Source organism: Brachyistius frenatus, unplaced genomic scaffold (genome assembly GCF_029030835.1).
Source record: "Brachyistius frenatus isolate BFR_SWC_R1_liver_20210118 unplaced genomic scaffold, ASM2903083v1 Contig_20, whole genome shotgun sequence".
Taxonomy (NCBI): domain Eukaryota; kingdom Metazoa; phylum Chordata; class Actinopteri; family Embiotocidae; genus Brachyistius; species Brachyistius frenatus.
The window spans coordinates 2,169,496-2,187,500 of NW_027210619.1; the positions used below are offsets into that span (position 1 = coordinate 2,169,496).

General features: G+C 42.0%; 1 protein-coding gene across 2 annotated transcripts in view; it reads right to left on the bottom strand.

The window, feature by feature from the left end:
- Positions 1–1,332: 1,332 nt before the first annotated feature.
- The window catches only part of LOC138619419 (CUGBP Elav-like family member 3), a 28,735-nt gene continuing 12,062 nt past the window's right edge, over positions 1,333–18,005 (bottom strand). Inside the window, exons 5-16 of one of the 2 annotated variants that reach the window (XM_069695874.1) lie at positions 9,554–9,602; positions 8,632–8,760; positions 8,445–8,524; positions 8,018–8,173; positions 7,449–7,593; positions 6,915–7,034; positions 6,724–6,789; positions 5,779–5,883; positions 5,402–5,545; positions 5,054–5,217; positions 4,603–4,701; positions 1,333–2,484 (exon numbers count right to left, since the gene is read on the bottom strand). In XM_069695874.1, the coding sequence (XP_069551975.1) occupies positions 5,090–5,217; positions 5,402–5,545; positions 5,779–5,883; positions 6,724–6,789; positions 6,915–7,034; positions 7,449–7,593; positions 8,018–8,173; positions 8,445–8,524; positions 8,632–8,760; positions 9,554–9,602 (1,122 nt within the window). In that variant the 3' untranslated portion in view covers positions 1,333–2,484; positions 4,603–4,701; positions 5,054–5,089. Of the gene's footprint in view, positions 2,485–4,602; positions 4,702–5,053; positions 5,218–5,401; positions 5,546–5,778; positions 5,884–6,723; positions 6,790–6,914; positions 7,062–7,448; positions 7,594–8,017; positions 8,174–8,444; positions 8,525–8,631; positions 8,761–9,553; positions 9,603–18,005 lie in introns of both variants that reach the window. The other variant, XM_069695873.1, reaches the window with a different exon arrangement.

Consider the following 18,005-nt stretch of genomic DNA (forward strand, 5'->3'; position numbering starts at 1 on the left):
TTTCTTCTTCTTCTTCTTTCCTCCTTCATCTGACAACACCTCAGATGTATCCGCTGTGTCTGGATATAAAACTGGATATAAAGCAGTTCAAAGTAGCTCCACCTGTCAAAGCAACAACAGTAACATGCTGGTTACATACTGATGCTTCACTATTAATAGTCTAATAATGCCATACATAATAATATATCAGTCAGACGGATCAAACCAGTAGTTTTACTTTGATACCTTAGCTACATTTTGCTGCCAATACTTATGTACTTTTACCTAGGTAGGATTTTTAAGGCAGGTCTTTTACTTGTAATGGAGTATTTTTAGATCTGAACACTTTGTCCACCACTGACTGTCATTTAAAATAATGACAGTTTGCACATGTGAGGCAGGTTTCAGAGAGATGAGGCCAGTGAGGTTGTTCATCTTCCTCATGTGACTGGTGCCTGGAACCTCTCTGGGTAGTAGTTGATGCCACATTTATTTCAAACAATATTAATGCACAATATTCTTTCTCTAACCTGAAATTAAACACTAAAATTGACCCAACCGTTGAACGGGGAAACTTTGTGACGCATCAGGAAGCCAACAGGAAACCAAAATGTAAGACATTGCTGTCAATTAAAACCTCAAAACACACATCATAAAGTTAAAGTAAACTAAACTTTAAAATATACTCAATTGCTTGTTTTCATTTGGGCTAATGCCCAATGAAAACGCTTCACATTGGTGGTGTGCTTATGCCAAAGCCTTTGACTGTTGCTAACCTCAATAAATATTTTAACAGTGGTGGATCCTTCCTTTATTAGAATCTCTGCAGGGAATTCTGTACTTGCACTTGACATGAAAAATACATCTGCAAAGGAACAACCTGTGATTAATGCTATTGTCCCAGTAGTGCATTTTATGGTCATTAGGCTAGGTAATGTTTTTTTTGCACAAATTCAATTATATTGTTCTTTCTGTTTTGGTGAATTCAACTGAGAAAAGCTGATGAAGAAAAATAAAACTTGTAGACTCATTGTCCCAAAGGGAGGACAGTTTGGTGGGATAGTGTTCTCAAAGATAAAACAAATGCAGCATTTAATTCTGCTGATAAATAAGTTGCCTACTCCCATAAACGAATACAGGAGATAACATTGATGTGGATGGAAAGGCTCTCTTTCTTTATCGATTACATGTGCTCTAGTTTCGCCCCCTTCTGGTCACAAGATGGATGTGCGCTCTGTTTCCTTCTGAATCTGAAATCAGGATTTTTGGACCAAATGTAAAGAAATTCTGTCCCTCCTTTTCTTCTTCTTCCTCATGCATACAAAAACAAACACACTTAATGAATCGCATCAGGACATTTAGTATGATACTTTTTATTTAAACTGAAAAAGAGTGGATCAAAAACAGGATTCAATAAATTAGAAATAAATATAATTGCTGTAATAATTAATACATACATTATAATTACTCGATTGCAAGAGTCTGACAGAAACAGGCCCTCAAAAGTTTTTTCTCTAGAAAATTCTAAAATCAAAATATTGCAACCCACTCAAACCCCTTTTTCCCAATAAACAAAATAATTGATAAATTAGTAAATAAATAAAAAATAGCTCAAATATTAAAACCTCCCGAATAAAAGTGCAATCCCCCCCTCCCCATGTTTTCACCTAAATCTAAGTAGAAATTTAAAATAGGTTAGTGATTTCCCATTTTACAATTTGGAATGTAATATCCTTTCATGAAGATGATGATGTTACTAGTGGCAATAATAACAATAATAATAATAACAATAATAATAATAATAATAATGTTGCTGTCTCCTGTTCAGTGTTTATCTAAAGTAGTATTCTTTTTGCATTTTTTTCTTGTTTTTTAAATGCTGCTCTTTGTAAACTAAACTATTTACAGGTCATTAGGATATTCTCCAAAGTCTCTCTAACCTACTCATTTAGTCGTCTTTTTTGTATTTTCTTTCTTTTTTTTTATTATGAAACATCGGTCCCTCTATATTTGTCATGTAATAGACATGGTATAGACATGTTAAAGTCTATTGAAGTGATATATCAGCAGTTCTCATCAGCACCCTCTCCCTACACACTCGGTCTGAGTTGTCGTAGCTGTACTAAACACCCTGTTCCACACAGACTATGGTCTAACCAAGTTCTGGGTCGTATGGGTAAGATTACTGCGAACCGTGTGTGTTTGTGTGTGTTGGCAGGCATGTGTGTGTGTGTGTGTGTGTGTGTGTGTGTGTGTGTGTGTGTGTGTGTGTGTGTGTGTGTGTGTGTGTGTGTGTGTGTGCGTGTGTGTTTGTGCACTTTATGTACATTTCAGCCTTGTACCGTTTGAGGTTCAGTGTTGAGTGCATGTATATTTGTGTGCGTCAGTGTGTGTGTGTGTGTGTGTGTGTGTTTGGCTGCACTCCGCGGACGCTCACAGGTAGCAGACAGTCTGAAAGTACAATGAATCCTGGGATTCCACCTCAGCTGGACTCTGAAAGGTCACCTGTGAAGGGAGGGACAGTTGGAGGGTAGAGGGAGCAATACATGAACAAGGAGAGAGGGACAGAGAAGGAGGGAGGGTCTGTTAGCATCATAAACACACTAGAGAACCATGTTTCTGTCTCATCTTCACATCTTGTCAAACATGCCCCTCCCATCAAACAAGACTCCTCTGTAGGCATGACTGGAGCTATTGTCACACATTTGGCAGCAAACTGCACCTCGGGATGCTCCTAGCTTGTGTTTCAGTTCGAGGTGGTGGGTTCAAAGAAGAAGGCATCATTCACAGTTTTAAAGTTCTGTCTTTCAACAGCAGTAAATCATGGTGCTTTAACACATACACACACAGTGTCTGGATCATGCAACTCCATACAGTGAGAATCATTTCTACGTGTCTATATTTATGTCTGGAGGTGTGTGTGTGTGTGTGTGTGTGTGTGTGTGTGTGTGTGTGTGTGTGTGTGTGTGTGTGTGTGTGTGTGTGTGTGTGTGTGTGTGTGTGTGTGTGTGTGTGTGTGTGTGTGTGTGTACAGCTCGAGATTCTGGACTTATGTGTTTATGTGTGTGTCCTTATAAACATGTGTTGCACTCATGTGCCTCAGATCATGGCAAGCAAACACTACTACCAACATGCATCACTCTCTGGCATTGGCAGTATAGAAATTCTGGGTGATACTTTCAATCAGACTAATGTTGGGGACCGCAGGGTTTAAAAAGTTATTTAATAGGCCTATGTCTATCTATTATGAAGCCTTCTTATTATCCACCAGGATTTCTTATGTAAAAGTTTGCCCAGAAATAGAAACAGAATGCTTTATTTATAATGTGTGCTGCCATTTGACGGTGCCTCCACACAATGACCTGACAGCAGCTACACATGTTCTCCTCTTTGGTAAAGGTTAGGGTTTGTGGAGGACTAAATTTAACTGAGACTGAAGGGATCCTATATTCTCTCTGGTTTATTTCTCCCAGAATTCCTATAGTTGAAGGCTGTTCTCCAATAAGCAAGAGGCACTTGTTTTTCCACCATGACAACCACATACCCTTTACCTCAAAACACGAGCTAGAGGGATAGAAAGAGGAGGCTGGGATGGAGAGAGGCGAAGGAACGATTTGACAGAGAGAGGGGGAACAAGAAGGAGAAGAAAAGGAGACAGGAGGAGGAGCGGGAAGGAGGTGGTGAAAGGGAGAAACTCCACAAAAGCAGTGATAGAATACGTAAAAAAGACCAAGAAAGAGAAACGAAGGAGCAAAAAACTGAAGTGCCACATCAAACAGTGGAATAAATCACAATCCAGGATTATAAACTCAGCCTATCAGAGTACAGCTCAACAAAATGCATGCTCGCCCAAAAGTACAGTGTGCTTTTGTCATAGAATGAAATAACCTTGCTGTCTCTCTTATAGCCTGTGAAGCTGGCTGATGTTTGGACCAGTTTGTGGCCATAGTTTGAGTTCTGCATACCGTACTGTGCGACCATGTCATGGCTTCTTGTCCAACATGGCCTCCCACTGTATTTTGCATAAAATGATATTAGTTTTTCCATCAGAATAATTTAATGAGAATTTGCAGTAAACTGTATTGCTGCTCTACATTTCTGCACCAGTCCGCTATGGAAACCTCTGGACGCCTCTCTATACAGACAACAATACAACAAGGATTATGCTCTCCTGTATTACACACTAACAGTGTAGCACAGACACATACGTACACATAGATGCCCACGCTCACTACTTTACCCAAACAGTTTGTTCAAATCATAATGACACCAAACAGAACACTACAGAAACTGATCAAAAACAAAGCTGCAAAAAAATAACAAGCGTTGCTACAGAATTGATCAAATTACTATAAAGTGATTAAGTGTATCAAAAATCCAATCAAATCAGTTGATTCTGAGTGCAGTCCTGGCTATTGACAGTTATTGATCAGTATGTGCACAGGTCAATACAAAATAAAGTCACAATGCACCAAACACAGTCTGTGGTCACTACAGCAACAGGACATGCAGGTCAACGCATGGCTGGTTGCTCGAGGTGACAGAACAAAAATTGCCAAGGGCAACCAACACAGGCAATCAATCGCCACAGCAACCCAAACACAGGCCAACCAATCAACTTACAACAATGCGAGAGGAAGGGGGGGTCGGGGCTTTATCGGTCACTAGGCAACCATTGCCATAGCGATGGGGTCCTCGCGAATTATGATTGGACGGAAGGATCTTGGGTGAGGTAAGTTGCCGTTTCAGGAAAAGATCAAAACAGCAGGAAAGAAAATAAATAAGATTGTGAAAGAAAATAAAAAGGAAAACAATATTTTAGTATTTTCACTTTTCCTGAGATGATTAAGTTGTTTTTATGAGTAACCCAATGCATATTCACTGAAATCTCATGTTAAGCTTTTTCTCTTAACATTTTACCATCAGTTAGCAATGTACTGTCAAATCTAAAGTTACCTTGTCCATGTTTTTTTTTTTCCTCACTAGCCTTATTTCATCCACCTGCTGCCCCAACATACTACACCTTATTTCTTTTTATGTCGTGTCACTCATCACCTCCTCTCTACCACCTCACCTCTCTTTACTTGTTCCTCCTCCTCTCAGTTGCCACTCAGTATGGGCGGTTGGCATCTTTTGGCCTTTTGAGTTGCACTTTCAGTCTTTTCATGCCGATCTGGAAACCGTTCATGGCCTGGATGGCAGCCTGAGCGCTAGCTGGGTTGTCAAAACTCACAAAACCTGAAAGAGTAGAAAGACCTCAGATTAACTTTTTTTTGTCATCGTCGTTTACATGCAGAAATTAGGACATTGTTTTATCCTCCACAAACGCAGCTCCCGTCCTTTTCCTCTTGTCCTTTCCTTGCTCTGATACACCTCCTCTCCCCTTTCCCTCCCTCTTTCTCCCTCTGTCTGTGTGTCTCACCGAAGCATTTGCTCTGGTTGGTGGCGCGATCCACAAACACCTTCGCTGAAATGACATTGCCAAAGGGCAGGAACATCTGCAGCATCTCTGAGTCACTGAACTCCTGAGGCAGGTGGTAGATGAAGATGTTACACCCCTCCGGACCTGATGCGCGCACGTGCACACACACACACACACACACACACACACACACACACACACACACACACACACACACACACACACACACACACACACACACACACAGACACAGACACAGACACGTTAGGCAGAGGGTGATAAATGATATTGGGCTGTGAAAACTTGGTGATAAACAACTTCAAATAACACCAGTGGAGAGAGGGGTGTGGCCCCAGTCAGACAGGAAGTCACATCACCTTCTCTCTGCTGCTGTTGCTGGGGCTGCTGGTGTTGCTGGGCAACCAGTGTTGGCTGCTGGGGGAACGGCTGCCCAACCAATCCGTAGGCAGCAGGGTACGCCGCTATTGGGAGAGACAGACAGCAACAAAATCTGATTGGGTAAAAACAACAGGTGGCAACATGGGAGTGTCCAATAGAGTCATTTTGTTTGTGCTGAAATGTCTCCTGCTGAAGGTGAAAACTATTAACTGTAACAACTGAATGAAGCAAGTCTGCTAAACAATGACACTGTTGATCAGAGTCTGGTGCGCACACATTACATCTCCCTTTTACTCCATGGTTATGAATCACGTATGTGGACGGTATAAATATAAGGTTAGCTGTATTACATTATTGCCAGACTCTTGTGTCACTACGGAATCCAATAAATCACGACAAAATGAATTCAGTCAAATTGCCCTTGAAACGCATTCATCCTTGAAAGTCCGAAAGCAGACACATTGCTGTCTTTGTTCCCCAAACACAAATGTTCATCTTGATTTAAACTCCTGCCTAAGCTGTCTGCTGAGTCGCACGGATATGTATTACTAATAACACAACTGAATATGAATTAGAGATGTCTACGGCCAGGTTCTTTTCTGAACCTGCAGTGGTTTTCAAAGTAAAATTTGTCCATTTACAGGTGTGCATTTTTGCATTTACTTGTACATTCAGCAGCACCTGAGCTACTGCATTTACAACTCATAATCTGGTGATTTTGTTCGAATGCCCTATAAAATTGAATGTTGACCAGGTAAAGTCCCTTTTAACCCTATGAATGTGTCTAATTTTGCTGGTAAGGGCTTTGCTCCATTGTTACAGATAGAGTTTACTAAACATTGATGTATGCATTTAGCTAAAGACAACATATCTGAAGATTAAAATGGCAGCTGGTCAGAGCTTTGATCTGTCCATACACCAACCTGTGTAGTGTTGCATGCCCGCGTAAGCCTGCTGTAGGGGATCCAGGGCTGCTGCTGGACTCTGAGCTGGAGACACAAAATAAAACCAGTGAGGAAACAAAACATAAGCACTGTGACAATAAATGTTATTTGATCTGTGTAATGTCTACATTCTAATTGTCTGTGTACTCTTTTGACTTTCATCAAAATACCTTGATATGGGTGGACGCCGTTGGTGTATAGTGTTTCTGTTTGTTGTCCATTGGCGGGAGCTGCCACGCTGCTGTAACCATTCACTCCTAACGGCGGAGGGAGAGCTTGAACAGGTGTTGCTGCAAGAGTTGGTGGGGTGTTTGTACCTGCAAATGCAGAGTAGATCCCCAAAACGATGAGCGTCTGTCACTGAAAATCTTTTACTATACCTCCCATTTGACCATGAACACACGTGTTTCTATCTATAAATCCTTAGTTTTGTGTCATGAATTTTATTATATTGTTATACTTATGCAAAATAATGTCAAAATATTAACAAAACAAGATTTTAAAGTCCTACGAGCAGCAACATGGAGTAAAGCACTAAGAGGAAAAAGAGTCCTGACCATAATCCAAATACTTTACATGTTTTGTGTTATAATAAGCAGATGGCTAAAATTATAATATACTCTGTTGTATACAATACAGCACCTCTTTCAAGTGTGTTTTTGAGTATGCACAGCATGTGTGTATGTTAGTGTGTTTGAGCCCACCCGAGGATGGTGTGATGGGTGTAATGGGTGTGGCAATGATTCCGTTGGCATTGAGCGCTGCCATATGCTGCATCTGTACGGCGGCAACTGTTGCCACAGGAGACAAGTACGCTGACTGGGCAACCAGGGCCTGCTGTTGGACAAGCTGTAGACAAGGAAGGAAATAGAGAGCGGAAGGGGGATGGAGAAGTAGAGGGGGGGAGGGGGAAACAGGAAAAAAAGAGAGGGATAGAAGACACAGAGACAGTTAAATGGATATGAGAAAAAGAGAGAGAGAGAAGGCGGAAGACAAATGAGAGGAAGGGACAAGGAGAGGGAGTGATGGAAGAACAGATGAATAGAGATCTAATTACAAGGCCATTATGTCCTGAGTCAGTGGGTTAATGGTTGTGTGTTGCGGGAAAGCTAATGCCAGATGACGTATGTTCTGTTGTCTGGGTAATAACATTAGCCCCAATTAGACCACTGATAGCCTCTTCAAACTTATTACATCCTTTCATAAGCACAGCACTCCCCTTACAAACTTGGTGTGTATATCCATGTGTGGTACAGTGAGTGTTTGTGCTTGCCTGTGCGTTGACCGCCTGCGTGTAGGCATTGTAGGCGGGGAAGTTGAGGGTCATGGGGCTGAAGATGCCAAGTTGTGAAGCCACCTGCTGCATCCTCCTCAGCCCCCGCTCCTTCTCTGTGTCGGCAAACTTCACCACCAGACTGGACGACGCTCCCTTTGAGTGGAGAGATGAAGACAGAAGGAAGCTTCGATTGCAAGTCATGTTACGTGTTAATGGGGCTCATTCATTTTCTCTATTCAATAAATCCTTTATGAGTCACATGGGAGTTAAGCTTATCTCAGCATACAGAGGAGGACAGGACCAAAGCAAATATACAATACGTATAAATATATATTACCTAGAGAAAATCTCCCATGTGACACATGAAAAGTGCACTTTTGTTTCATATAAAACATTGTGCCTGCCTTGCACGCTGGCAACTTACAGGCATTGTGCGGCTCCCATGCAAGCTGTTGATGGCAGCTTGAGCTTCGGCATGTCCTTGAAATTTTACAAAAGCGCACCCTGCAACAAAATGGTCATTAAATAACAAAGTACCGCTAATTGAAAAAAAGGCAGTTTGTGAGATCTTATTTGTGAGTGTATGAGTATATTTACTGAAAGCATCTTACCTTTGCTGGTTCCATCAGGTCCTCTCAACACAGTACACTCGTCTATGCTGCCAAAGGGCTCAAACAGCCTTCTGACGTCTTCATCACTCTGTTGCTTTCCCAGCATGCCCACAAACAACTTCCTGTCCTCTGAGGGACCATGAATGTGTGGAAGAAAAGGAAGGAAATCAACTTTATTTCACCAACACTGGTGACATCTCTGCTGTCAAGACTAAAGGCAGTGCTCATAGAAATCTCTATCTATGGAAGCTACCAGTAATGTCCACTAGGGAGCAGTATTGACCATATAGAATAGTAAGAAGAGGGGGAGTGAGAAGAGTGTCATCTGAATGTGTGTGCATTTACTAAAAAACAAGTGCAAGTAACGTCTTGCCAAGCACCCCGCTGACTTCTTTCTATCTCTGTCTGATCCAACTTGACACCTATCCTTCTGTCTGTCTCACCGTGTGTGTGTGTGTGTGTGTGTGTGTGTGTGTGTGTGTGTGTGTGTGTGTGTGTGTGTGTGTGTGTGTGTGTGTGTGTGTGTGTGTGTGTGTGTGTGTGTGTGTGTGTCTTTCTGACTTCGTGTGGACAACAGTCTGAACCCATCAGAGAACATTTGTGCACTGTGAGGACATTTTGGCCAGTCCTCACAGTCCAAGGAATATTGAAGGGTTAACACTTTGCTTGCAGTTCTGGTTAAAGATGTTCAGGTTGAGAGTAAAAGTAACGCATTTAGTTGTGATGGTTGTGGAGGTAGAGGATGCATTATGTCAATGAGTGTCCTTACAAAGACAGAAAAACACCTGTGTGTGTGTGTGTGTGTGTGTGTGTGTGTGTGTGTGTGTGTGTGTGTGTGTGTGTGTGTGTGTGTGTGTGTGTGTGTGTGTGTGTGTGTGTGTGTGTGTGTGTGTGTGTTTGTGTGGTTACGTATGTGTCTCACCTCCTCGGCCCTCGCTGTCAGCCGGTTTCACCTGGATAGGCCGATTCATCTGAGGGACAAAAAAGCATGAACGTCAACACAGATGGTCAACATACACAAGTCTCTACATTTTTCTTGCTTTACAGGACATCTATATTTTACTTACAGTAAATATTCTCCCAAAATCTTTTGGAGATATATTCAATTTACTCTATGTATTTATAAGGGCAACGCACATCAATCGATATTTCTGTAAATGTGCCAACCTTGCGCAGCTGACTAATTTTTAATTGCAGGATTTTGGCGAGGTAATCGGAAATCCGGAAAAGTGTCAAGTGAAATAGCAAACTGGTTGAAAATACCAACAATATTGTAAGAGTAAAGACATCTGACTTCAGTTTTTTTTAATCAAACGATTCCCATTAAGTGGTCTATAATACAACTGTTTTGGGTGTGTCCATGTGTTTTATAGTCACTGCTAAATAAGGTTAGCAGGTGACAGGTATGTCCCCGGCCGCTCTCTCTCTGTCAAACACACACAATCTTACTACCTCTCACACACACACACACACACACACACACACACACACACACACACACACACACACACACACACACACACACACACACACACACACACACACACACACACACACACACACACACACACACACAATCACGCGAATGCACAGGAGCACTGGGGGGATTGAGAAGTGACAAGATTAAGAATGCAGGCCAGCTGATCTGGATTACAGAAGAACTAAGGATTAGATGAGGGACGAGAGTAGGTTGAGATAAAGAGAAGAGGGAGGGGGGGGCGGGAAACAGATATTGTAGTGGGGTGAAATGACAAGTGTGTAAAGGGAACAGGCGCAGTCAGCTAAAAATAAAAGGATGGGGCACGAGAGACAGATAAAGAGAGGCCTCGGGGACCCCGACTGACTTCAACCGACTGAAAGGGCAGGTGGAAGGCCAAGAGGAACCAGGGGAGTGAATGGAAACGCTGGGAAAAGAAGAATTACATGAAGAGTGAGACAGAGAGACAGAGAGTGGGAGGATGAAAGCAGAGCTGCCCCTGAGAGGATGAATCAAAAAGAATAGAAAGAGAAAGAGAAAGAGAGGGAGGAGGGAGGAGAGGGGCGTGATTCAGTCGTGACTTGCTCTATCTAAAAAATGTCACGACTACAGAGATCCATTGCCTCGAGTGCAAATGCATGCAAACACATATTATGAATGTGTCTTCTATTCATATACCATCTATAAACAAACAGGTCACATACGTACGTGAAGGCACACACAGCCACAGAAACATGCTCCACGTACACAGTGCTTAGTCATAGCAACTGAGGCAATGAGACAGTGTTAATGCCGGGGGTAGAGGGCGGGGTGAGGTGGGCTACAGAACGATGGCGGTGAAGAGAGTGAAGAAGTGCAAGGAAAGGAGAGAAGAAAAGGGATAGAACCAGAAGAGCGACGGAGGAAGAAGAGGGGGGTAAAGGAGAGAAGAGGGTGGATCGAACTGGAAAGTGACATCGATACACACCAAAAAGAATCAGTAAAACAAACATGTTTGTGGAGTCTCCTGTTTTTAAATCCAATCTTTGAAATGCTACAAAACCAAGTCAAAACAAAATCAAATATACAGTCAGATTTAAATTCCCTACTCTGGCACAACAAAGTATTAATGTACTAATTAATGCCAGTCAAAATGTGATTGGAGCTGAATAACATGGGCTTTACATCTATGAGGAGTTAGTGAAAGACATGAGGAGAAAAACTAAGATGGAAGATGAGGATGAGAAAAGGGACGTAAAGGGAAAGAGAGGAGGAGGAGAAGGAGGAGGAGGGTGAAGAGGGAGGGGAGGGGATGAGAAGGAAGAATGGAGAAAGGTCCCAGTGGGGTGTTAAGGCAATGTAATGAAGCTGGTAATTGAAGAGAGGGCAGAGCAGAGAGAGACTGATCCATACATTTGATTAATCAGCTCTTAGCTGTCACCACAAAGCTATTGATCGAAGGCAAGGCCATCACACACTCAGTCAAAGACACAAACACACGCAGATGCAAACACCTCTGCAAACACCTTCACATAAAACACAACCCCCCCCCCCAACCCCTTCAACATACACACACACACACACACACACACGTCTGCAAAGAAAGGAATGATATACATGTTTAACCTCAAACCTTCATCGACTCGAGATATCGGCATAAACATAAACTTATAGAAAATACAAACACACTCCGCCCTAATAGTTATCTGTAAACTTGGGAGTCACCCTCTCCGTCCGTCCGTCCGTCCCTCCCTCCCTCCCTCCCTCCCTCCATGCATCCATCCATGCATGCATCCATCCATGCATGCATCCATCCATCCATCCATCCATCCATCCATCCATCCATCCATCCATCCATCCATCCATCCATCCATCCATGCATGCATCCATCCATGCATCCATCCATGCATCCATCCATCCATCATATCCCAGTCCCAGTGTTATTGCTGTCCATCCATGCTGCCATCTATCTTGCACTATCAACTCATTGATCAGTCCCGTCTTGTCCATTGATTTCGGATTGTGTTGTGGAGCAGGCTGATTGTAGCACGATTTGTGTCCACTAACGCTTTCTCTATCCTTGTATCCATCCATCACCTCTTCCATTTCTTCCTCCATTAGGCCTATTCAAGCTCATCCTTGTCACACAGTAAAACAGACTCAACAGAAACCCCTCATGATTCCAAACTAAGGCTTTTAAATCACAGTTTTTCAATCTGAATCAATCTGTGTGTGTGTGTGTGTGTGTGTGTGTGTGTGTGTGTGTGTGTGTGTGTGTGTGTGTGTGTGTGTGTGTGTGTGTGTGTGTGTGTGTGTGTGTGTTTAAAGTGTTCTAACCTTTTGATATTAACAACAAAAAAACCACAATATGAATTTGATATAAATATTGAGGAAGATGACAGAAAGAACAAGAAGAGATGTGAAACAGCAGCAGGTGAGAGGTGCACACTGCTGCCACAAAGACAATACAATGGCATCGGAAAATTGGCATGGCAACCAGCTCGTTGTCATGGCAATCGTATGACGGCACACTGGGTAGGTAAACAAGGATGCTTGTTGCCAAGGGCGACTGCTGTGCTCTTTGGGTAAACAAAGAATGTGTGCTGGAGAATGGTTTGCTGGCTTCCTACTATCCTCTTAAGTATCACTCTCAGCACATTTTCTCTCTCCGAGTTATAAAATAATTTAAGAGAACAAAGAAATGAACAGGACAGGAAATTTTAGAGAATAATGAAGAGATGTGGGCAACATCCAGAGGAAGAAGTAGGTATGAGGGAGAAGGTGAGGGAATTGGATCAGCAATTAAAATTCCCTTGAGCCTGAGAGAAAAATGCAAAGAAAGTGTAGTCCCTGCTACTCCGTCAAAGTGTCCTCCACTCTGTCTTTCTCTCTCTGCTTTACCCCAACACACACGAACAGCCACACGCTCCTTTCAAGTCAAATTATCCTCTAATTACTCACGTTCCAATTAAGACTTAATTAACAGTAACCATCTGCAAACGTGCGCACATACAAGGAGCTGCCTTCCTACTGAAGTGTGGTTTGATCCTTCCTTCTGCATACTAAGAAGCCCTCGCTCAAAGACAGCTTTTCTGGATCTCGGAGGAAAGTGAATTGGTACGTGAGGCGATGCGTGAGTGCAAAGATATGTCATATATGACCGTGTGTGTGCTTGCATGAGCGCTCGCACTCGCGCTCAGTGGAGGCACGTCCACTCGTACACGCATGACCAAACCCTGCATGCAAACGCAGCTCCATTTGCATGCTGTGGTGACAACACAAATGTACACACACAGCATGTGTCACTCAAATACGCACACACACACACACACACACACACACACACACACACACACACACACACACACACACACACACACACACACACACACACACACACACACACACACACACACACACACACACACACACACACACACACACACACACACACACAGTATACACTACACTTTTCCCCCTCTCCCAGAGCATCCGCCCTTTTGTGCACACAGAAACAAACACATACTACACACATACAGTTAATCTTACTCCCTGCAGTAATGCAGAGAGGATTGTGCCAGGATTAAGGGATATTAAATCCTTGGATTATCCAATCAAATCGTATTCTACCCCCTCCCCCTCCCACGCAAAATCACTGGAATAAACCATTGCATCATGTTATGAGGGAAGAGGGCAGCGTGCGCATGTAAATGTGTGTGTACATGTAATATTTGCAACATGGATTTAACTATACTGCTGAATCAATGTTATTGTTTTGGCATTTAGATTCTTTTTTTCTTTTTTTTGCCGGACTGGAGGGCAATACTCCACAGCAAGAATGAAATGTTCTCACAAGCAGTAATATAAAACTGAGGACAGTGCACAGCATGACAGCATACAATTATGTGCAGCCTATGTGTACGGATATACAAACACACACTCTCTCTTCACATCGCTCACACACACACACACACACACACACACACACACACACACACACACACACACACACACACACACACACACACACACACACACACACACACACACACACACACACACACACACACACACACACACACCCTTCCCCCTCTGGAACTCTCCATCCACACAATTTCAGATGTCCATTTTCCAGAGTGCACAAGAAAGGAGAACTATTTTTATCCCTTCTCCACGATCTAGCATTATTTCTGCCTCTTCCTCTTGCCTATCCTCGATTCCCCTGTTTCCACTCCCAGCTCCATAATCCCTCCATACCCTGCCTGATGACACTGACATCATTGCTTTTTTTTATTTATTTATTATTTATTTTTTTATCCTTTTCCATCCCTTCCCTCTCTCCACTACTGTCTACATCTCATTCACTTTGCCTTCTCACATGGCTTCTCTTCACGCTCTCTCTTATTCTCTCTCTCATTACAGCGACATACCATGCAGGCTCACAAACTCGTCGGTGTGTCAAACCCTTATGTTGATTTGGCAAAAACAAAATGAGCAGACAGTACTGTTCAACCCTCTGGATAACACTGTTTTACATAAAACTATTTTATGTCATTTTACTTTTATTTTGAACAAGACAAAGTCTCAAATTTGGGCACCTGAATACATTTCTGATGCTGATAAAATAAAGGAAATCTATTGTTTCTACAACAGAGGATGCAGAATATCTTGTTTTTGTGCTACAGCTATATAATATTTCTAATACAATGTCTTGATGCTGATGTGCCCACATTTTGGGTATGACTGCTGGTGTTCTTAAAAGATAGTGTGACAAACAACAACATAGATATGGTGGTATTTTTCCTTTCCCTCAGGTACAATGGAAAGTTGTGTTTTGAAATTTAAACACTTTCAGTTGGAGCTAAATCAATTATTCGGTCAGCGGAAAATTGTTGTGCAGATATTTTGGCAAAAGATTAACCGCTTGAGTAATTTTTAAACCCCCCCAAAAAATCCCCTGTACCAGAGGTGCAATTTATTCCAGCTGCCGAGCTGCATTTCTTCTCTCTTCCCTTGTTTCCTGTCTAGCTCTAATCCATCCATCCTCTAACCCAAAAAATTGATAATATGTATGTTTACAGAGAAATATTCTCTTTGAATTAATAACAGATATAAATAATGAGTATAAACATGACAGAAAGATCTTGCATATCATGATAACCCAAATTACTGTCAATATTTGGTCTTAAATAACCTTATCAATAATTTGTACACGTGTAACTGAGCTATACTGCATACCATGTGTCCATAAAAGTCCATAAAGAGCGTGCTTGTATGTACCGTGTTGGAGAAGGTTTACATTTCAGTAAAACTGACATTGTAGATATTGTAAATGCGACACTTAGTTCACGCCTCTCATCACAACTGGATGAAGACATTGAAATGTGAGAAACGGAGAGAGTGATCAGTAAGGTGGAGCAGCGGAGCAGCACAGCGGCGCAGCTCCACCCAACCTCGCTCCCCAATATCGCACCACGTTAGGCTTTGCATCCCCCAGGTTACCTAGCAACCTGGCATCTTGCTCAGCTCCGTTGCCTGGTAACGGGGGGCCTGCAAACATAATAGAAGCTCCTGAGCAGCCCATCCCCCTGCTCTCATCCCTACTTCCTCTGTCTCTCTCATTCCATTCTTCACACCTGAGAAGTCTGCCCTCCTTCTCCTCCACTCCATACTTTATGTAGCGGTTAACCCTTCATCAGCCTCTCTGCTGGAGCATGGATTAGCAACATATTCTCTTTTCTTTCTCCCTCTCTTTTTGCCTTTATCACGCTCCATAGTAACGGTATCAAGCCATGCATAAAGCAGAACTAACCACCCTGTTGATCCCTATAATATTATGCTGTTTTTGTCAAACCCCAATGAGAACATTCGGCATGCAGCAGTGGAGCACTCACTGAAATTTGATCCTTTGGATTTAGTCCAACATAATCCAACAGCACTATAGCGGATAACTGTTAGACCTATGCACTTGGACCTTCTTTCTATTTTAGGGAGTGTAAGTCCTTTGGGAAATGAGCTGGTGAATTAAAAAGGCTGCTCAGAGCCATACAAATTCATGATTGCAAAAATCTCATATTCACTGAGATTACATTCAATACAGAACCAGTGACACATTTTTAAATGCTCAGATAGTTACAGTGTTCAGCAGGATGGCAGAAAATTAAGGCAAGACAAAAATGTGAATGACTTGCGTGTTCTTATAACAGCTTAACCGAATTAAAAAATACCCAAATATTGACTTCTACTGTTTGGGGTTTTTGCATGTCATTAAAAGAAATTGAATTATGAAGCTGGATTTTTTTTTTTTTTTCCGTTTTATCTTAAAACACTTGCTTCTGTTTAATGGGGAACGGCTCATAAGGCATAGTTACAATTTTTAAAACATACTTAGGCTGTTCTCACTTAATCTGTATGACATTTGGCTGTTCTATTCCCGATACCCCCCCCCCCCCCCCCCCCCCCCCCCCCCACACACACACACACACACACACACACACACACACACACACACACACACACACACACACACACACACACACACACACACACACACACACACACACACACACACACACACACACACACACACACACACACACACACACACACACACACACACACACACACACACACACACACACACACACACACACACACACACACACACCTTAATTTAGTGAAGCAATGTTTATCTTTCTTTTTTTTTTTTTTGTTAAATTATCTTGCTGTAGTCCTTCTTTCACATCTTATTTGTCCTCACAACATTTATTTATAAGGGAGAAACAGAAACTGACTGGAACTGGAAAGAGGATTTCATTTTTCTGAGGCAGGCTTATCCACAATAATTTATATCCACAACTCAGGCTTGGTATCCTTCAAAAAATTCTATACTGGTAGAAATACTTTTACTTCAACACTGGTTCCTAAAAGATTGTTTTTCAATGACAATTTTATCAAATCTATTTTAACAAGAAGAAAAGTCACATTACACATTACAGTACAAATCCTTAGTTTTCATGTAGTTTAAAGGGTAGTATAACCCAGGTTATTTTTTGTAGCAACAATTTACAGATGGATACTGTCAATAGACACAACAATTTACCTATGTTTCCTTAATGCTTCACAGATGGTACCATAGATTGTAGCTAGTTGGCTGCACACCGAGAAGCTTTAAGTTGCTGCAACTTAGACAGGTATAGCACCAAAAATTGTTTTGAAAAGAGTGAAATTAGGTGTTCAACCCTGTGGTTTCCAGTGTACGGGAATCGCTGTACTGGCTCACTGATGTGATTTTCTTCTGCATAAACGTAGAAATGCCGAGTTTTAAAACAAAAACTCATTTGTGTGGGTGTAGCCTCGGTACTGAAATTTGGTACTGAATGACGAGGCATTTTTTGATACTAGACAATATCAAATCACTTCCATCTGTGCCATAAAACCATCAAAGTTTGGTACCCAGCCCAACCCAAACCTGAATCTTCTGTAAAATGTGATAAACCTCATATATGAATCTTAAAAGTACTAATCTGTAAAAAAACAAAACAAAAAAAACACAGAAAAGAGGTGTAGACAAACTTACGTTCAGTCTTTTAAAATCAAAATCTGCATGAATTGAACAGAACCTGATATTGTTCAATTCACTCCTGTCACCCACCCACAAGTCCACAGAGCTATATAAGCCCTGTCCTATTCTCATAGTCCTCTGTTGTTGAACGAAGCATTGTGAAGTGTGGTGATCTATGCCAGTGTAATTTGGTGCTATAAAGCTTCAGCTTTGCTCTGTAGTCAGAGTGAAAAGGCCATTCTTTAGACAGCAGGTTCAAGTGTGGTTAGAGAGGGGAACTCAGAGCAGAGGTCACACCCCAGGTGCAACTACAGTCCTGTCATCCCCTATGCTTGCCTAATCACATACACACAC